The sequence below is a fragment of the Ochotona princeps genome, chromosome 31 (genome assembly GCF_030435755.1).
Source record: "Ochotona princeps isolate mOchPri1 chromosome 31, mOchPri1.hap1, whole genome shotgun sequence".
Lineage (NCBI taxonomy): Eukaryota > Metazoa > Chordata > Mammalia > Lagomorpha > Ochotonidae > Ochotona > Ochotona princeps.
Window position 1 is genome coordinate 13213609 of NC_080862.1, and position 21731 is coordinate 13235339.

General features: G+C 45.6%; 1 protein-coding gene across 1 annotated transcript in view; it reads left to right on the forward strand.

Moving 5' to 3' along the window:
* The window catches only part of PGM5 (phosphoglucomutase 5), a 146436-nt gene extending 126325 nt beyond the window's left edge, over positions 1–20111 (forward strand). Inside the window, exon 11 of the mRNA XM_004591835.4 lies at positions 19662–20111. Within this exon, the coding sequence (XP_004591892.2) occupies positions 19662–19751 (90 nt within the window). The 3' untranslated portion in view covers positions 19752–20111. The remainder of the gene's footprint in view (positions 1–19661) is intronic.
* Positions 20112–21731: the final 1620 nt, after the last annotated feature.

Sequence of the window (21731 nt, forward strand, 5' to 3'; positions counted from 1 at the left end):
GGCCCGACTTCTGCTTTCATATCAACTCCGTGCTGGCTACTTGGGCTTTCTGGGGGAAGGATCCAGAAATGGACAGCCTCTCTTCTCTCTGTGTCTTTCTTTTCCTCCGTGGCTCTGCCTTTGAAATAAAAAAAATCAAGTGAAGCTTCTTTTAACAGAAAAAGCTGCTGTGACTTGGAACTGCTGTTCACATGAACTGTTGGAACTCTAGGTGGTCGCTTAGCCCCAGTGTGCCATGGCGCTGGCTTGTGTGTTTCTGAATTTGTTCGTCTGTCTCCACGCGGTTGAATGCTGCAGCAGGAGATAGGACCATGTCCATTTTGCTCAGTGTATCCCAGCGCACACCCAGTCTGGAATTGATGATGAATGCCCAATATAGCTTTGCTAAACTATGGAATGTGACTGTTAATGATGTTGGAATCCATATGGAAAATTGACACACTCCATATTCAGCTTGATCTCTGATGCTGTCATCAGGTTTCTGCCAATCAAGGGGCGTTTGAATAAGATAAGTCGCCATTTTTTAAAGTCCACGTGATGTGTCCTGCCAGACTCCATTCTAGGATGTTTTATATACATCCATTAGCTCATTTAGGATTTCACTCGGCCCAAGGAAAAATTACGCGACTTTTCTTTTTCTTTTTTGTAAGATTTATTTATTTTCATTACAAAGTCAGACATACAGAGAGGAGAAGAGAGAGAAAGCTCTTCCGTCCAATGATTCACTCCCCAAGTAAGCGCAATGGCCAGTGCTGCACCGATCCGAAACCAGAAGCCAGGAACTTCTTCCAGGTCTCCCACGCGGGTGCAGGGTCCCAGAGCTTTGGACCGTCCTCTGATGCTTTCCCAGGCCACAAGCAAGGAGCTGGATGGGAGCTACCAGGATTAGAACCAGCAACTGGCGTGTTCAAGGCGAGAAGTTTAGCCGCTAGGCCACGGCACCAGGCCCAATTACGTGGCTTTTCCAAGCACAGAAACAATCACAGAGCGAAGTCACTTAGGCTGCTGCTGATACTGAGTTAGAAATTCAAACCAGATCTTTTCTTCTACTACCGCAGGTCACCTTGTCTACCCCAATGCTCTTTGGTCCACAGATGGCTGTACGCAGAGCCTGCAATCAGAACCACTGGGGGAGTGTGTTTGATCACACATGCTCACCAGTTCTTTGATTTTCTGCCACTGGCTGGGTTTCCACAGTTTCGATTCAGTTGGGTTGATCTCCGACATTGTCTGCACTTCGGCCAGACCCACAGGTGAAGGATTTAACTTCTGCGAGATTTTGCTCGTTTCCAATCCCAGCGGCCAATGGGGCTCCCCAGCTTCCCCCATTTCTGCTGGGGGTCAACAAATGCGATTCACTCCCCACGTAGCCTCATTAAGCTCAGTCATCCTCCAGAATGACTTGCTGCAGTTGGGCTTTGAAAGACACAACACAGGAACAGCATGGATAGAACAGCATGGATACAGAAGGGTCGCGGGAGGATACAAGGCTTGCTTGCCTTTCTGACACACTTCCCCGTGTTTGCCAAGCCAGAGGCTCCCTAAGCCCTGTTGTTATGAGGTTATTTCATTGACTTTTCTTTCTTTTTTTTTTTTTTAAGATTTATTTATTTTTATTGGAAAGTCAGATATACAGAGAGGAGGAGAGACAGAGAGGAAGATCTTCCATCCGATGATTCGCGCCCCAAGTGACTGCAACGGCTGGTGCTGCGCTGATCCGAAGCCGGGAACCAGGAACCTCCTCCAGGTCTCCCACGCGGGTGCAGGGACCCAAGGCTTTGGGCCGTCCTCTGATGCTTTCCCAGGCCACAAGCAGGGAGCTGGATGGGAAGTGGAGCTGCCGGGATTAGAACCAGCGCATATGGGATCCCGGCGCATTCAAGGCGAGGACTTTAGCCACTAGGCCACATTGCCGGGCCCTATTTCATTGACTTTTGCATGAACTCCATCTACAGTTCTTCCCCTCTCCCTGGAGGTCAGGAGTGGGACTGGAAATTCAAACTTTCTAACAGTCTAGTTGGGTCCTCTGGCAGCCAGCTTCCAACTTGAAGCTGCTCCTGGGTCCATAAGATCCACCTTTTACAAAAATGACAATTTTGTTTGTCCTTCATATGAATTAGCAATGAGTAGACTTCATGAAGAACATAGCGTGCTGCGGTCAGCATCGTCACGCAACAGGTGAAACCAGCAGTTCCGCAAGTGCCTGCATCCCACATGACAGTGCTGCCTGCTGTCAAAACTTCCTGCAAATGCACTGGGGACTCGGGCCTCTGCCACCCGGGTGGGAGACCTGGGCGAGTTCTTCTGTCCCTCCTTCCCCCATTGTTCTTTCAGATAAACCATTTTTATTTTAATAAAAAGAATACTGTGCTTGGGCCCGGCATAGTAGTTAAGGGCCTCGCCTTGAATGCACCAGGATCCCATATGGGCGCTGGTTCTAATCCCGGCTGCCCCGCTTCCCATCCAGCTCCCTGCCTGTGGCCTGGGAAGGCAGTTGAGGACGGCCCAAAGCCTTGGGAGTCTGTACCCACGTGGGAGACCCAAAAGAGCTCCTGGCTCCTGGCTTCGGATTGGCTCAACTCCAGCCATTGCAGCTGCTTGGGGAGTGAACCATCAGATGGAAATCTTCCTCTTTGTCTGTCCTCCTCTCTGTATATCCACCTTTCCAATAAAAATAGATAAATCTTTTTTTTAATTTACAGAATAAAATCAGAAATTTAAATAATATAGGAAAGGCTCAAAATCAGAATTAAGCTCCAGAGTGACACATAATTGGTTATTTGCTACTCAAACTTCTTATGAAAAAACGACTTTTCGAAACAAGATTTATTTATTCATTTGATTGGAAAGTCAGAATAACAGAGAGAAAGAGAGGCAGAGAGAAAGATCTTCTGTTCACCTCCCAAGTGGCTGCAATGGCCAAGCTGAGCCGATCCTAAGCCAGGAGCCAGGAGCTTCTGCCGGGTCTCCCACGTGGGTGCAGCATCCCAAGGCTTTGGGTCATCCTTGATTGTTTTCCCAGGCCACAGGCAGGGAGCTGGAAGGCAAGTGGAACAGCCAGGTTGGGATCCTGAAGCATGCAAGGTGAGGACTTTAGCCACTAGGCTATTGTACCGGGTCAGAAAATTTGAAATTTTGATAAAATGTATGTGTATGCATGTTTACATGTGTGAACATAATTTTGCAAAGGTATAGAACTGCCTGCATAGCCACATAGGCCAGGAAAACTGTGAGGAAATGCTTTTTTTTCCTCTGTCGTTGCTTTGTTGAAGTGTGGGAGGAGGGTGGAGTGGTAGAAGGAGAGCGTGGAAAAGATGGGTGTGGTGGTGTGGTTAGGTTATGAAGTCTATGGCCATACTAAGGTGCTGGCTGATTTTCTGGGATGAGAAGCGGGCCCAGGAGTTCTTAATGCCTGTAGGACTACAGGAAGTGGAGAAGGATGACCAGCTGTTCTCCATAACTAATAAATATGGAATTTGAGGCGATAAACTCAAGTAGATCTGGAAGGAATTCAGATGGTCTGTTTGAACAGTTGTGCAGGCTCCTGCCTGGTGATTGATTGGATTTTTCTAGAAGTTTTTAGGATTTCGTAGATTCATACGCTTTCAGAATTTAGCCAGGGGTTGGAAAGGACTAAGCAATAGAATGTTTAGAAATATTTTTAGCCTTTTAAATTTGAGATCTGTGAGTCAAGAAAGGAAGTTCTGATAAGGTGGGTTAGAATGCCCCCTAGTGGCATAGACAGGAATTTAGTCCAACTGTGTTTTGCACTTGGAGTACAGCTAAACTTGGAGTCCAGTTAAAGATTAATTTTAAGACAAGTTAAAAAAAAAGGCAACCAAAAAAATTTAATGTCTTTCCCTTGATGATATTCTGATTATCTAAAATGTTCAAAATAAACTTTTTATCAAATTCTTTTTTTGCCGTGGGGGGGGTCTCCGCCTTGTGTTCAGACACAGCGTGTGGCTAACTTGAAGCTGTCTTTATCCACAAACCCCCAAATCTTGATGCATCTTGTTTATCCAACCTGAAAAAAGGCAGTGTGACTGAATTTGCTTTGTTCACACAAGCCCTAGCTCCTCCCATCAGATAAACGGGAGTGACGAACTATGCCCGGCACCAGCTTGCTTTGCCCAGCATGTTCTTTCTGGCAGCCCACATGCGCAGTGCAACCAAGTTTCAATGCCTTTCAGCATGCAGTTATTCGAGTTTCTTGATAGTCAAAGCTCAGACTACTTTCTTTGGTGGGGAATAAATCATTTGCTTTGCTCTGCTGTGAAAAACTCAGCCAGTGAATAGCGAGTAAGCCTGGAGATTGGCTGTGGCCTTCCAAAGAATGCTGGGGACTGGGTGGTCCAGTAGCAGTAACACTGCCTGCTCACCCCTCCGCTCCCCACCATCGAGCTCTGCTGTGTGTGTGTGTGTGTGTGTGTGCACAGAGCACAGGCCCTGCACACCCCAGGGGAGGAAGGCGGCTCTCTGAACTCTCCTGCCCACTCCTGGCTGGTTTCAAGTTTGACACTGCAATTCCAGAATGAGAACTTCCAGCTCAAGATGTACACCAGCCAGTTACTTTTCCATTGTTCTTTTCCATTGTTCTTGCCTCCCAGTAACAGCGGGGTATCTGACAAACTCCCTGGAGGCAGCATTTCAGTACGGGAATGCATAGACCTCTGGGCTCCTTTTTGATTCTGATTTTAAAGAATTCTTTCTTCTTTTGAAAGAGTTCTGCAATGGCGACAGAGTTCTAGTGGGCTGATTTACTCCCCCAATGCCCTCGACAGTCAAAGCTGGGCTAGGGTGAAGCCTAGAGCCTGAAATGTCATCCATCCCTCTCAACTGACTGTCAGGGACCTGAGCCAGCACCTGCTATCCCCCACTGTGCACACTGAGTGGGAAGCTGCAGTTAGAAGCAGAGTGGTACTCTGGCCCACAAGCATCCCATCTGGCATCCCACCTGCTGTGCTCAATACTTACCTTACCCTCCCGACAATCTTTGTTGGTAGAAATATCATGCAGGGGGCCCGGCGGCGTGGCCTAGTGGCTAAAGTCCTCGCCTTGAATGCGCCGGGATCCCATATGGGCACCGGTTCTAATCCCTGCAGCCCCACTTCCCATCCAGCTCCCTGCTTGTGGCCTGGGGAAGCAGTCGAGGACGGCCCAATGCATTGGGATATTGCACCCGCGTGGGAGACTCGGAAGAAGTTCCTGGTTCCTGGCTTCGGATTGGCGCGCACCGGCCCGTTGCGGCTCACTTGGGGAGTGAAACATCGGATGGAAGATCTTCCTCTCTGTCTCTCCTCCTCTCTGTATCTCCGGCTTTCCAATAATATTAAATCTTAAAAAAAAAAAAAAAAAGAAATATCATGCAAGGTAGCTTGAGGCCCGTGTATTCCATAATTCATCACGTAGAATGGATGTGAGAGTAGTTTAAAAGGTGAGTAACATTGTTCTCAGATGTGGGGCTCCTGTGGCAGGAGGTGACTGCTGTTGAAAAGACAACAGCAGTATTCAAGAAAAGGGCGTAGGACATGCCACACAGATTTACCTGGGAAGCACCAGGTTGGGGAAGGAAGCAGAAGGGTTATGGGTCAGAGCCTTTATTGTAGCTTTTGTAGGAAAGGCAAGGAGAGCGGGCCTTTGGATCAGCTGCCTGGTTCAGCAGGTTCTGGAACCAGGCACTCCCTGCTGGTGCTAGCCTCAAGAAGGGCAGTAGTGCTCCAAGTATGAGAGCCGCAGGAATGGGCCCGGTGTGATGGCTCAACTGGCTAATCCACCCGTACCCCTATTAGCTAGTGCCAACCCTGCTGGCATTCCATATGGACTCTGATTTGTGTCCTGGCTGCCCCACTTCTCATCCAGCTCCCTGCTTGTGGCCTGGAAGATGGTCCAAAGCCTTGGGACCATGCACCCACATGGAAGACCCTGAAGAAGCTCCTGGATTCAGTTATGCTCAGCGTGGGCCATTGGGGTGTAAACCAACTGGATGGAAGATCTGTCTCTCCACGTCTCCTTTTCTATGTAAATCTGCTTTTCAAATAAAAGAAAAAGAGAGAGAGAGAGAGGAACTTGCACATAGATGGCACACTGCAGGGGGAATGGATTATTATATATAATATTATTATAAGTAATATTATATATTATAAATTATAAATATCAATTATAAAATATGTTATTACTATTTGCTGTAAGATTTAGCAAGCTTTGGGCTCTCTTTTTTTATGGTGAATGTGTAAAATCTTTATCCTTTCAAATTTTACTTGTATTAATTATCATTTTACGATACAGCTCCATAGGCCCTGGGATTTCCCTTATCCGTTCCCACAATTCTCTTCCCCCTCACTGAGTTCCCCTATATCATTGCTATAGTGTGGTTCTCCAGACACAGTCTTATGTCCATCATTGTGGGCATGGACAATGGCAGAGAGTCCAGCATCCTATTGTCAAGATATAGTAAACTGTCTCATTGGGAGTCCATCTTTGTCTGGAAGTAGAGATGCATACTGCATTGTATCCTCACATCTGGATATGATAGTCTCCATGACACAGTTACTGTACATCCCCTTTAATGAAAAGCCACAAAATAAAATAAACAGCAGAAAGGAAAAAAAAAAACCCCACAAATTAACAACACCATGAAGTTAAATAACACGCTACCGAATGACTAATGTGTCGCCTAAGAAATGAAAAAGAAAATCAAGAACTTTCTTGAAGAAAATGATGCTACTGTATGATCTCTGAGTTATTGCAGAATTTGATCAGAAGAAAGTGTTTTGAAGAGATGAAACTAACGAAAAAAATCAAAATCCATGAGATAGTTTCCGCTGATCTTTGTTGGTAAAATCCTGTAGGCAACAGATAGATGGCTTTTGTTTTTAAATCCAGTCTACTAATCTGTCATGTTTGATTGATGAGTTTAAGCCATGTACATTCAGGGTTGATACACATAGGTGGTAATTTGTCATTTTAGTCATGGGCTGTTCATTGATTTAGTCTTCTGTTGTTATTTTGCTGGGTTGTTTCTTCACATTTGCCTTTGGTTTTGGTGGGCGCTATTCCTTTTCTCTGTCAAGAGAACATCTTTTAAGCATCATTCGTAGGGCTGATCTGGGCAGTTGCTGCATCCCAGGAGTTGGTTGGCAGGCACTACTGCATTTCCGGTGCCGTAACAGTGGTCCCCTCACAAGCACTGTCAAGGATATTCTGTCCCCCGACAAGTAGTAACTCTGGCCCTGCTTTTTGTCCCCTTTTTTGCTACTTAGAGAGCAACATGTTTGGGAATGATAGGATGGTCAGTACAGTATTCCAACATTAAAATAAAAATCTATAAGAAGCTGAGGTATCGTGGGGATATGCCCGTATATTTGGTGAACCAAGCTACTGACTCCTGCTCCTACAAGCATAGTGTATTTTGTGTTAATATTGCATAGAATCTGCAGTGATTACAAATTCACTTCACCTTTAACGGAAGAGAGTCTATCAAGTTTCAAAGGTTGACACTGCTTCTGAAGTTACTTTAAACCAGTCCAGTCCGCTTCCAGCAAGTTGCTCCTTCCAGCTGCAGGGTCTCAGGCCCCTTCCAGCCCTGTGGCACCAGCTTCTTGCTTTCTGTAAGCTCCTCAGTGATCATTTGCCCGCCAAGTTCAAGGTGCTGTCCTTTCGATGAGCTCTGGGATCCGCATCTCCACCTCTCTTGAGCAGGACTGCCTTATAGCTTCCACATCCGAAAAATCCCTTGGATGCCAAACCAATCGGCATGCACTTGTAACTGACTTTTGTTATTCCTCCTCCTCCTGGGAGAGTTACCCAAAGTATGGAAAAGAGCCCAAACTTTCAGAAACCCTGAAAGGCCTATCCTGTTTTCGGGTTAATTCGCAGAAAAAACAAAAAAAAGACAAGAAAATCAGTTTAGTTTTGTATCTCCTACCTAGCATCAACACAGCAGTGTAAACTGTGGTCTTCGCACGGCTATCCTGGCTGAGATGAGTGCCTTCAAATATCATATGAATTTTTTTTTTTTTTAAAAAAGGTCTAATTTGATTTGCTGCAACATGAAGCTTTGTTAACAGCTTGGGCAGCCGGCCTGGCATGACCTGAATTCCTTGGAAAAGGGCAACTATATAAAGTATCTGAGGGCGCTAGAACAACTAGTAGTTTTTGAAAGCAGAGCCATAAAAATAGTTACGTTTGTTTGTCACAAGCACACTCATAAAAAGTGCACCAAGTGCCCATGAATTCCACGAATGGTCTCGATGTCGCAGGGTAGCGTCTCATTGCGACAGGAGGCCTCATGTCCAACTTTCAGCACCCGGTGTTAATGACTCTACTTGCCTGTGTAGTCTGTATACTCCCTGTAAGACTCGGCCTTGTAGAAGCGTTTCTCTTGCTCTCTGATTTGCTTTTGCTATGCATGTCTGTTAATTCTGACTCACGTGGGGGTCCTTATATTCTACTTTGTGCTTATTGAATTTTTCAGGGAGTAGATGATTAAACGGCTTATCAACTGAGCTGGAAGGAAGGTCATCGAAAAAATTAACAAGAGGCGGGAGGGTGGGAGAGATGAGAGTAGAAAGTATCATTATGCTCTTAAGACTGCATAGATAAATAAATTTGTTTTCTTCATACACATTTTCTAAAGTAAAGGGGGAAAAAACAGCTCTGGGGGGCAATAGAACTTTCTGGAAGCAGCAGCACTCCCCAGCAGTGACTTCAGTGTGCTTAGGGTTCCTGTGCTCCATGAGTTTGGACACCTGCCTGCCCTTCTTCAGGATGTCTGGGGTCTCAAATTGGTAAACTGCAAAGACTGGGAGTAGCCTGGATGTCTGGAAATGGATTCTTCCGGAGTCCTCCTCATATTCATACTGCTGTCGTCAGACATCTTAACAGGGCTTCCTGGGCTGTCTGAGTAGGTTGCAGGACACCCTCTGTGATCCAGTGGCAGAAGTCACATGACTTCCCCACTTCCGATCCCCACTGGTTGGTGTCCTCAAGCCTCTAAATTTCAAAAGTGAGAATTGACCCCAAATTCCACTTTTTAATTTTTTTTGGAAAAGCATAATGATGGCAAGAGACAGAGAAAGAAATCTTTCTTGCACTGGTTTACTCCTGACATAGTAGTAACAGCCAGGCCTTGCCCAAGGCTGAAGCTGAGAGCCAGGTAAACATTTGGGTTTCCCCTGTGGGCAGTGGGGATTCAAGTACTTGAACTGGATCAGAAGCAGGTCAGCCAGGATTTGGCCACTTTTATAAAATGAGCTTGTATTCTTTTGGGGGGGGATTTATTTATTTTTATTGGAAAGGCAGACATACAGAGAGGAAGAGAGACAGAGAGGAAGATCCTCCGTCCGATGGTTCACTCCCCAAGTGAGTGTGACGGCTGGAGCTAACCCAATCCTAAGCCAGGAGCCTGACCCCCCAACTACCACCCCCCCCCCGTCTCCTATGCAGGTGCAGGGTCCCAAGGCCCTGGGCTGTCCTCAACTGCCATCCCAGGTCACAGGCAGGGAGCTGGATGGGAAGCAGGGCCGCCAGGTTTAGAACTGGTGACCATGTGGGATCCTGGCGCGATCAAGGTGAGGACTTCCTCCAGGTCTCCCATGCGGTTGCAGGGTCCAAAGCCTTGGGCCGTCCTCGACTGCTTTCCCAGGCCACAAGCAGGGTGCTGGATGGGAGGTGGAGCTGCCGGGATTAGAACCGGCGCCCATATGGGATCCCAGCACATTCAAGGTGAGGACTTTAGCTGCTAGGCCATCGTGCCGGGCCCTGGAAATTATTTTTGAAATAGCATTTCCCAATTCACATTACTAAAGCAGATTTTTATCAGCCAGGGTAAACTGGATAATGTGACAGAAGTGAGGTATCCCCATCATCTCCATGAGCTAAATTCACTGAAGGTACAATCTCCTTTTTACACCTGCATTGCTTTTCTTGGGCAGGTGCTGTCCTTCTTGTCCTTACTCGAGCATCTAAGTCTATAAAACAGGTGCCTGGGACAAGGTTGGCTGCTATGGGGAAGATGCAAAAAAAAAAAAAAAGAGTTGTGGCTAAAAAATAACCGTATCTCCTTCACTCTCAAGCCACTGGCTTCCCACCCCAACTTCTGACTGGGAGAGCGTCTAGAAGCTCGGCCATCCTGTGTGGGGAACATGAAGCTTTGATGTGTATCACTAATGATACTACAGCGATCAACTGGTGCCATGTGACAAAGGGAACATTTCTGGATCTATGCTTGTAGGGGTATTGGAATCCGGTATATTTGCCGCTCGTTTTTTGGTATATACATTTATACAGATAAGTTTAGATGAATGTGAAGCGGTGTGTGCATGTGATCAGATTTTTTTTTTCTTTACAAAAATAAATGCACGAATCCATTTGAGGATGTATCAGGGGGCTGGCTGGAGTTGCAAGCCTGACTTTACGACTGTGAAACATTCTATGAGGAAAACCTCGTGACATCTATGTCTGACCAATCAGTGGTCTGGCGTGGGCATTTATTGTCCGGATTAAAACACCAGATTGGGGTACAGTAGTTTAAGACTGCGCCTGCAATGCTGGCATCCCATATAGGCTCTGGTTCAAGTATTGGCTGCGCCGCTTCCAATCCAGCTCCTTGCCAATATGCAACCGAAATCAATGGAGGATTGTCCAAGTACCTGCACTGATGTGAGACCAGAGGGAATTTCAGACTCTAGGGTTTGACCTTACCCAATCCTGGTCGTTGCAGGCATTTGTTGTTTTAAAAAGCTCCATTTTAATTGAAGTGATTTGCAAAATTTATTTTTTGGGTCAACATTGTGTTTTAGCAGATAAAGCTATTGCCTGTGACCCCAGTGTGCCATGTAGATGCTAGTTTAAGTCCTTACTCTTCTAGTCTAGTTCTTTGCTATTTTGCTTGGAAAAGTAAAAAAAAAACACTTAGCCCTACAACCGACATAGCAGACCAGGGTGAAGATCCTTTGGTCTGGCCCAGCTGTGGCCATGGCAGCCATTTGGGAAGTCAGCCAACAGACAGAATACCCCTCTCTTTTTGGAACTCTGCCTTTCAAATAAATACATCATTTTTTAAAAAGACATTCTTTTTTGTAGTATGTATGAATCAACATATATAAATGGGTAGCATACATAAGTATAAAATGATGTATGGAGAGAGATTTGGAGGATGCAGTGGCTTATTTAATAGAAATCAGACGGGCCTCCTTCTTTATACTCTTTCAACTTTTGCAACTGACTTGAGGCTATAAGGAAGTGAGGATGATGGTGAGGCTGACAGTGCCAATGGAAGAGCATTGGCCATTGGATCATTTGTTTTTAATGCTCCGAGGTGGCTGGTCTTGGGTGTTGAATTTAAATGTGCAGCAGAGGCAGTAACGTGGACAGGGAGAGGGTCTGGGGATGAAGCACCCACAGGAGACCAGTGATGGTGGAAGTCTCTGCGAAGTCTCCCTTTATTGGCCCTTCACCTCTCCTTATATACCCTTCCCTCCACATCCTCATTTAGCAGGATATTGGATACAGATGAGTCCAATCAGTCTAGGTGGTTTTAGCCACAAGCCCAGTTCCTGTTCCTGCCCAGGCTAACGAGCACTAATCAACTCCTTAGCCCACAACACCTGTCTACCATTTGTTTGATATAGAACAGGTGCCTTTGTACCCAACGCTGAGTGGTGGACACTGAGTGTTTCTGAACATAGCTCATTGCTTCTTACCACTTCTGGCTCCTTTAAAGAAGATGAATGTTTCTAGTGGTTAGGTAGCTTGCAGAGTGCAGAAGCAAGTAGAACCAGGCTCTGATTCTAGGCTGCGATGCCCATGTCTGATCATACTACCTGTTCTAAAGTAGCGAACACGAGAATGTACCTTAACTGAAATTTACTAGAATTACTTGCAGAGCTTGCTGGGGACTACACATTCCTGGCTGGTTCCAGCCTGTCTGTAGGGCTGGTTCCAGTAGCCTAAATGAGTCACAGCTGAGCCTCACGTGGCACTCCGCTGACCAAGCTTCGAGCAGTTTCTCTTGGGAGTTGTAATTGATTTCTAAGGAGCAAGACTTCCCAGGATCTGTGAGCAAAGAGCCAAAATGAATCACCTCATTGTTCCAACCCCAGGGACCCAGTTTCTACAAGCTGACAGTGAAGACCGATAACCTAGATCTTGGCTTGAAGAGTCTTCTAGGGAGCAAAAGGAAAAAGAAGTGGCAAGCAAAGAGAGACATTTGAGTCACATCAAATAGAGAGACAATGGCCTGTTTTGCTTTTTAACCTCTGGCTCCGATCTTAAGTTACATTGCTGCTAACAGTTTTGTAAGGGGGAACACAGTTTCCCTGTAAGCCCACAAATGCATTGCATGGGAAGAGAGCCTGAAAAACTACATACAATGAAGAAAATTCTGAAGAGGTGATGAGAATTTGGGGAAAGCGGCCCTGCACCAATTTAGTAATTGATTCTGTATCCTTTCGCAAAGTTTTCAGTGTGGGAAGGCAGGTGAATAGAACAGAAGTGACAGAAAAAGAGAAACGGGATACTGGCAGGGAGGCGGAGAAATTGATAAAGTGTCCATTGTTTCTCCTTTGTGTAGCAGGACGCCAAAAGGCCACCGCTCTGCTACCTGATGGCTTCCAGCTGAGCCCACGGACGCTGGCAGCCACATTCGCCCTCATCCCTGGCTTATCCCCACGTTTAGCCAAGTGGCGCTCACATTTGCATTAATTGGAAAGTCAGCTTTAGAAGGCCTCTATATGGTGGTTTAGATTGACTAACCTCACTGTCATCCTCTCCTTCTCTTCAAATCAACTGCACAAGTGAAGTGGATGGCACAGGAAACCATCCGATTTCCGTTAGATGGGGGCATCGCATCACCCCCCCCCCCCAATGCTAACTTTGATGACTCCCCTTGGCAATATTTCAGACACTTTTTAGAATGGCTTTTTTTTTTTCTTTCCATGAGAAGCGAGTTTTTCTGGAGCCCTATTTTCTGATCGTGATAAGGTAAATGAATTCTGTCCATGTTGAACTCTACATGGAGATTTATCTAGAGTTTTCATATTGGCTTTGTTGGCTCATAGAGCCACTTGGGATCAAGGTAGCTCAATAACTTCATGACCGAAAAAGGGCATTAAAGTCAAGGCCACAACTGCATGAATTGTATTAAGAGTAGTGAATCTGTGTTGTTTATAATTTTCGTGAGGAAAAGTACATTTGATGTGCTTTCTAGCGATAATCTCTATTTTCAAATGTATTTAAGACAGCTCTTCCTCTTCGTAGCTAAGGATCTGGGCTCGCACAGGTGGATTCTAGTCTTATGGCACTTTTTTGTTTCAGAGATTAATTTATTTTTTTTATTGGAAAGGCAGATATACAGAGAGGAGGACAGACAGAGAGGAAGATTTCCATCTGATAGTTCACTCCCCAAGCAGCCGCAACGGCTGGAGCTGAGCCAATCCGAAGCCAGGAGCCAGGAGCTCTTCTGGATCTCCCACGCAGATGCAGGGTCCCAAAGGCTTGAGCCATCCTCAACTGCTTTCCCAGGCTACAAGCAGGGAGCTGGATGGGAAGCGAGGCAGCTGGGATTAGAACCAGCACCCATATGGGATCCTGGTGCATTCAAGGCGAGGACCTTAACCACTACGCTATCATGCCAGGCCCCATATGGCACTTTTAAATAGATGAGAACAAGCCACTCTGGCCAGAGTGACCGAGTTCTGTGAGGCTGGGGTCAGCATTTTTGTGAGAAGACAAAAGCGCTTCACCGCCTGCAAGGGTCAGCTCCTTCTGGGATTCCACCTGCTGAGGAAGATTTGGGATGGAGTCACACACAGGCCCTTGGGCAGGGGCCTCAAAAAGTTGGCACTGGTTCTCTCTATAACTTCATGTGAGACTCAGGATTTGAAGATCAGTGCTATCAGAAACTGAGGTGTAATGGAAATGAAGCCAAAAGAATAAGACTCCCAAGTTTATGCCCATAACAGATAAAAACTGCTCCATGACTCAGGGGATATGAAAAATGGCACATTTCTGCATCATACCAAACAATTTCTAGGACAGCTCTCCCCTGTCTGAATTCGCAGGAAGTCCAGTGTTTGCTGTCCGGGGTGCCCTTTCTTCTTGTAGACCATGTGGGGTGAGTCAAGATGAGTAGGAGGCAAGGGAAAGGCTCATGTCCCACGAGAGTAGGTCCCTTTGGTTACGGCGCTAACACCTGTTACCGGTGGGCGATGCTATTCTAAGAGTCGACGCCCACCACCTGCCTGTTGAGCTGCTCTGGGAACAGGCCCAGGGGTCCTTGGCGCTGCATCTGGGCCAACCTTTCTTCAGATCCTCCCTCTTCCTCGTCAGTGCTGCATCCAGAGGGTTGCCAGCTTTCTCATAACTCACACTTTTCCCTTTCTGTATATGTGACTCTGTTGGCTTTCTGTCTTTTTCTGGTCTGTTTGTTTTTTAACTCGGGAATTAGGATGCCGTAATTCCAGGCCTCTCTCCACATTAGCACTTAAGTGGCTTAATGAGAACCATCCAAGAGCCAATTAAGCCTTCCTAAGCCCACACGCTTAGACTGACAGGAAGCAGCAAGGTGGTCCTGCATGAATCTTCTGATGAGAGAATTGCAGAATGCCACGTGATTTCTCAGTACCACAGTCCACGGTATGAATCGCGCAGTAACTCATCTTGTAGCATCCCAGAACTCACCGTTGTTATCTTGAGTATTTCCTATGGACAAGACAAATATCATAAAGGGAAGAAAAAAAAGTTTTTAATTAAAAAATGTAAAAATAAAATTATTGAGAAGGCAGTAGTACAGAGAGATCGAGAGGAAGATCTTCTGTCTGATGATTCATTCCCCAAGTGGCCACAGTGGCCAGAGCTGCACTGATCCGAAGCCAAGAGTCAGTAGCCTCTTTCCCCAGGTCTCCCACGCAGGTGCAGGGTCCCAAGGCTTTGGGCCGTCCTTGACTGCTTTCCCAGGCCACAAGCAGGGAGCTGGATGCCAAGCAGGGCTGCCGGGATTAGAACCAGCACCCCTATGGGATCCTGGTCTATGCAAGGTGAGGACTTAAGCCACTAGGCTATCATGCTGGGCCCAAGAAAAAGATTTTAAGAAAATTTTGCCTCCCGCTTGCTTAGTATTTAGTTGAAATGTGGTACAGGAAAAGAAAACCTTCTCCACAAATTCCTGAAATTAGAAAGAAGCAAGAATTTCCAGAGAAGTTAGTGAAGGGTCTGGGAATGAAGAGACTCTTTCTGCAGGGGTTGGGAGATCAGAGGGGCTTCACAAAGGAGGCTGTGAAGGAGGACACAATTTTAAAATCATTCTATACTGAAATACCAGTGTGCTGAAAATAGCAGTCGAGGGCCCGGTAGTGTGGCCTAGTGGCTAAAGTCCTTGCCTTAAACGCGCCAGGATCCCATATGGGCACCGGTTCTAATCCCGACAGCTCCACTTCCCATCCAGCTCCCTGCTTGTGGCCTGGGAAAGCAGTCGAGGATGGCGCAAAGCCTTGGGACCCTGTACTCATGTGGGAGACCCGGAAGAGGTTCCTGGTTCCCGGCATCGGATCAGCACAGCACCGGCCGTTGTGGTCACTTGGGGAGTGAATCATCAGATGGAAGATGTTTCTCTCTGTCACTCCTCCTCTCTGTACTGACTTTGAAATAAAAAAATAATAAGTGTACTAGGTTCTTGCCACATGTTCTGTCAGATCCGGGAGGTTACGGATTATATTTCTGTTTAGGGTTCGTTTCCCCCCCCCAAAAAAAATTAGTTGACTATTTGGATTTTTGTGACAATCTGATTGTTTACACTTCTACTGATGAGGGTAGGAAATTGTTGTTAGGTGGCTGTTTGTTTGTTGTATGTGCCTAATTTACATGAAGGTATGTTCAAACAAAACCCACAAAAGCAGAGAACAGACAAAGGGATCACTCTCTTTCTAAGGAGTTAAGAGCAAGTTAGATATGAATATAGAATTAGAATGAAGTGTGGTTAGCTCGGTGTAAAATTTAAGGGGGGTAAGTCCCAGGGTACTCAGTACTCAGGGCAAGTGTTGCAGCGGCAAGTTGTGGTGGTGCGCCATCTCAGGATGGCTACTGCTCAAGTCCTGGTTCATGTCCCAGCTGTTTAGAGCTTTGGATCAAGCTTCCTACCAGTGTCGCTTGGAGGCAGCAGGTGAAGGCTCAAGTGTTTGGCCTCCTGCCATAGATACGGGAGACCCAGGAGATCCAGATGAAGTTCCTCGCTCCTGTACGCATTTGAGGAGTAAACCAGCCGATGGATGGATGGATGGGTGGATAGATGGATGGATAGATGGATAGATAGATAGATTTTTCTGTCACTCTGCCCTTCAAATAAACAAATCTAAAATAAATAAATAGTATTGTAATGCATTCTTTTTAAAAATTGAAGCCTGAGACTGGCATTTATGTCATAGTAGGTTAAGCTATCACAGAGGATGCCAACATTCTGTCTGGGCACTATTTCAAGTCTTGGTGTCCCACCTCTAATCCAGCTCCCTTCTCATGAACTTTGGAGACTAGTGGAAGTTGGCTCTTAAACTAGGGAGACCTACATGGGAGACCCAAATGAAGTTCCTGGCTGGAGCCTGGCTAAGCTCTGGACTTTGTAACCTTTTCGGGAGTGAACTTCGAAGAAGGAAGAACTAATTGCTCTCTCTCTCTCTCTCTCTCTCTCTGTAATTCTGCCTTTCAATATTTACAAAAATAAAAGTTAAATGAGAAAGAAGTCAATATTCAAAGTGTCAGTGCTTAAAAAGATACAAGATCCCATGCCCACATATGCTGTGCTTACTCACCACAGACAATGGCAGGTGTCCAGCACACCCTTCAAGAAGGAGCAAACCTCTCGGGCTTTATCATGAGTATGGTTGAGTGGATACATTGACCAATTAATTTTGAGAAAACTAGGCATTCATTATTTCCTATTCCAGAGTATGGAAGCCATACTAAGTACTTTCTAAAGTACTGAAATGATGATTTTTTTTAAAAAAATGACATGCCTATTTCTGACATAATTGGTTGAAAGTTCTATTTTGTACTCATGAAAAGTCACCCTGGATCTTCTACTACACTCATGTGATCCACCTGAGTAGGAACATCTCTGTTCCTTAATACCTACTTGTGCTTGGTCTAACCCATCCCACGGCTCCTCTGATGAGGTGTCATTTAGCATGGTGGGATAATGATCTCTATTTCTCCCTGCCCCTCTCCTCTAGATTTATATTTTCTTTTCTTTCTTTCTTTTTCTTTTTTTTTTTTTTTGATCTATCATAGGTTTTCTATTTAGAGTTGATTGACGAAAAGAGCAGAAAGTGAGGCCTTTATATGTTTAGGTCAACTACTACACATGTATGTGACCCAGGGCCAACTGTGTCTCCTGCCTGAATTTTAATTTTCTCACCCATGGGACGAAACAATCCAGTGAGATCATTTGACATTCCTTTGCAGCTCAAACTCTGTGCTGCCAATTCCACCCCAGAAATTTCTTACCTGTGTGCTGCTAGTTTTTAACCCCTCCACTTTTGTTTCCAATTATCAAGAAAATTCTTCTCCCTCTCTCCCTCCCCCTCTTTTCCTCTCTCCCTTCTCCCTCTCCCCCTCTCCCTCTCTTGCGAGGCATGTTTGATGAGATGGGAGAAGTATCTGGAACTTTCCTCTGCCCAGTGATTTCTACAGAAAGCTGGGAGTCAAAATCCAGTACTGCTCTCCCTCCCACACCTAGAATGCTCTTCAAGAATGTCCACACCGATTGTTATCTGCCTCATCATCTTTTCATTTAACTCACATCATTCATTTGTCCTGCAAGTGTTTATTGAAGGTCATCTAAATAGCAGGTAATTTTTTTTAAGTCCTGAATAAGAGTTTCTGCTGTCGTGTTGCAGCCATTTATTCTAGCACAAAAAAAGACCTCAACAGAATCGTAGAACAGACATGTTGCATATAAAGATACTGCACAGATTTCCAGAATTTTGCATAGCAAAATGAACTTGAACCAACTTGATATAATGTGTGAAAAGGATCTAACTTGAGGCATCAAAAAAGCATCCCTCAAGAATTCTGCTAAAATTGAAGTAAGAGCACACATCAAAGTTTTGGTGAGCCCTTGGGGAATGGATGGTGAAATCTTTACATAAAGTTTATGGGGCTAATGGTGCAGAGGAGTCTGCAGTTTACAGCTGGATTAGTTGTGATAAGACCATGCTGAAGATGTAGCCTGTTGCAACTTACTACCCATATCAAATGATAACGGAAAAATTCATCTTGTTAGTGCCCTAACTGAAAAGGACCAACAAAAAGTCAGCAGAAACAACAGCCAATGCCATGGATTTCCCAATTAATTTAGCCTTTTTAATTCTGACTGAAAAATGAAAGTGGAGCAAACTTTATGCTCAATGAGTATTGAATTGTGTCCAGAGCAGAGCATTCAATGGAAATTTGAAGCAAATAGGCTCAAGATGTGGAAGCATTTTTCTGCAGAATTGTAGGAGATCAAGTGGTCTAGTCCACTCATAAGCGGACCCAGTCAAGAGTAGAGTTCACAGGAATGATGTTTTGGGGGGCGGGGTGGAGGGATCTGAAGGATGCGGGCCACCCGCTGCCTCCTCGGTGCATTGGCAGGAAGCCGCGTCAGAAGCGGAGACAGAACTTGCTCGCTGACACTGTAGCATCACATTCATTGTTAGCTGCTGCACGCTCCGGATGTGACTTCTGACTTCTTTTGGTTCCCTAACATGACAAACCCTTTAATCTCACCAACACATCATTTTTGGCCTCAGTTAGTAATGTGAAAAGGACTGCACTGACTTGGTTCAATTTCCCGGACCCTCAGTCCTTTAGGAACAGACTGATCTAATCACTTGCACTGATTGAAACCTGATGGAGTTTGGACTTGATAGAGATAATATTGGGAAGCTTCTATGTCCCTTGCACAGTGGATGCTGTGGATACAATGAAAGGTGTGCACCAGTCTGCAGGATTCAGTGGAAGGCAGGAAACAGAACTTGCTGAGTATTAGTTAGAGTACAAATGCCCTGTTTGGACTTCGTGAAGAATACGTCCTGGCAAAATGTGCCAGGATGAAGCTTTCCTGATGCCAGTGGATTTATGAAAAGAACAAGAAGCCCTTCTGGTTTTTATATGTCCAGGTAATGACATGCAGAGGGCCACTTGCTTATCTCCATTCTAGTTTCCAAGTCCCTAAAGGGGAAGAAATGATTCTTTCTCCTCTTCGTATCCATCACTTTCCTGAGGAACTCTTAGACCTCTGCACCACCCTGGCTCTCGTCCTGGGAACAGTGAGGTGCCTAAGGAGCCATGGAATTATATCAGCAAGGGAAATGGTCTGCTATTTTTGCACTGTTAGCCAGTGGGTCAGTGTGTTTCTTTGGAGCATGGGGACTGCGGATTTCCTTAGACCCAGGGTCTCAGTCCGTGAGTGAACTTTTATCCTCAAGTTGTGTTGGGTGAGTGGGGTACGATGGAGGACTGCTCCCGCCTGCTCCAGTCTCCTGCGGTGGAAGAGAACACAGGAGCGTCAGAGAACAGGTGTGCCCTGGCTCTGCGGGCTCTGCCCAGTGCTTGCAATAGAAACCCTTCCCAGTGCTCGAATCGCATGCCAGGCCAAGCTGCTCACAGCCTTCTTCCTCCTCTTCCAGGCAGTGCTGAGTCCGCTCATAGCCATCGCCCTGAAAATATCCCAGCTTCACGAGAGAACCGGCCGCCGTGGGCCCACCGTCATCACCTGAACGGAGGGGAAGACCACTCCCCAGGCCCAGAGAGATCGCTCAGCGGGAGCCCCAGCACCCACGCCTTCTTGCTCCCTGTCTGTGCCTCTTACGACTTGTGAAAAACAAAAGAGATTTTGCTGTTGTAGGGGAGGTTAGGGATAAGGTAAAAAAAAAGAAAAAAAAAAAACACACAAAAAAACCAGTTTGCTTTGTTTTTTTCCAGTTCCTCCCAGTGCGACAGGGTCTTGTCTTCAGCTGTTCATTTAAGCTACACTATCATTTGCTATCTAGGTTTTATCACACAGAGAAGCCTCTCTTTGAGAAGAAATAAGTGGGCTAGGAAACTGTTCAGAGCATCTGTGCTTCATTGGTGCCACATGAGAAAAAAAACTCATTAAAAAAAACAGGAGAGAAAGTGCTAGAAGGAAGCTGAACCAAGCCACAGGTGTTCCTGCATGTTCAGCACACACTCCCCATCGTGGAGGAGGATTTGGCTTTTCCTAAGTTGGTCCACCAAGGGGGAAGGTTTCTGAAATCTTGATGGCCAGCCAACCCATCCTATCCCTAAGAACTCTGTACCACTTTCCTTCATGTCTTCTAGAATTCTCTGCAAATCACAATGACGCATTTCCAACAAAACAGATCAAAAGTGGTTTTTTTTCCCCCTCTCTCCTATTTTGTAGATACTGTTTTATCTCTTTGGCTCGCTCTGTTCCTTCAAAGTCAGCCGTTTTTGCACAGGTTGTAAGGAGTTTCTTGACAGGACTACAAAATGAATGCTTACATTGGAGGCCTTTCCATGATTATATCCTTTAGACAGATAGCTGGATCCATAAAGATTTCTCCTGACGAGACAGAAATATACCCACATGCACTCTCTCTCTGGTCTTTCCAGAAAGGCCTATTTTAACACACTTGCTTGGACACGATTCTGATCCTATTTGTAAGGTCTGTAATTGCACAGTGAGAAGCTACGAGAGTCGGAAATGACGTCAGTGCTGGAAGGAAACACGACTAGTGCTGTAGTTGTTGGCTTGATAAGACAGGGAAGAGTGGGGACCCTGCTGTGCGGCTGAGGGCCACAGCCAGCTTTCTGTGCCCAGGAGAAAGACAGTGCAACCCCAGCAGCCTTTTCTGTCCTCTAACAGAGCAGTCCTGACCTGGGTCTTGATTGCATGTTTTGCCTCCTTGGCAGTGGCCCACTCACTCACCATGACGTTGGCAGAGATGACCTGGTGCACTATGGCCTTTAAGCAATGTATTAATGGTGTAGGCAAGGGTAGTACAAGCAAGGAAACATTCCCCGTAAGGTATTTGTTTCCATTTTCTGTCTGTGCCTCTGTCAGAAACTTGTTAGGACATTTAACGGTCAATAAAACCAAATTCCTCAATTCAGCTTCATCAACGGCTTGGCATTTGTTTATTTCTTCCTTTTGCCATGTGAGAAACCCCAGTGACTGCTAGGTCTGCCTTCCAGAACACTCGGGCTCTTTTTGATTATTCTGACCCTGGGGAAATTATTTTTGAAAAATGACCCAGGAAGAGTGAATTGGGTACAACTGTGTTGGGGATTCAGCGGAAACTAGAATGACACTTAGGCCTTCGTTGTGACTGTCTTTGTCTTAGTGTACACTTGTCACTCTGTATTCATTCTGGAACTCCTAAGGAAGTCAAAAATCCACAGGTACCCAAGTCCCTTCTATAAAATGAGGTGGTATTTGCATATACCCTATGCGTGTCTTCCCACATGCCTCAGATCATCTCAAGGTTATTTATAATACCCAAATAATGGAAGTGCTAAGTAAGTAGTAGTTCCACTGTATTGTTTAGAAAACTATGACAAGAGGCCAGTGTGATGGATTAACTGGCTAATCCTCCACCTGCAAGCTCCAGCATTCCCTATGGGCTCCAGTGTGTGTCCCGGCTACTCTACTTTCTTTTAAAAAAAAATTTTTTTTTAATTTATTTTTGATGATTTTTACATGGATGATTAGGATG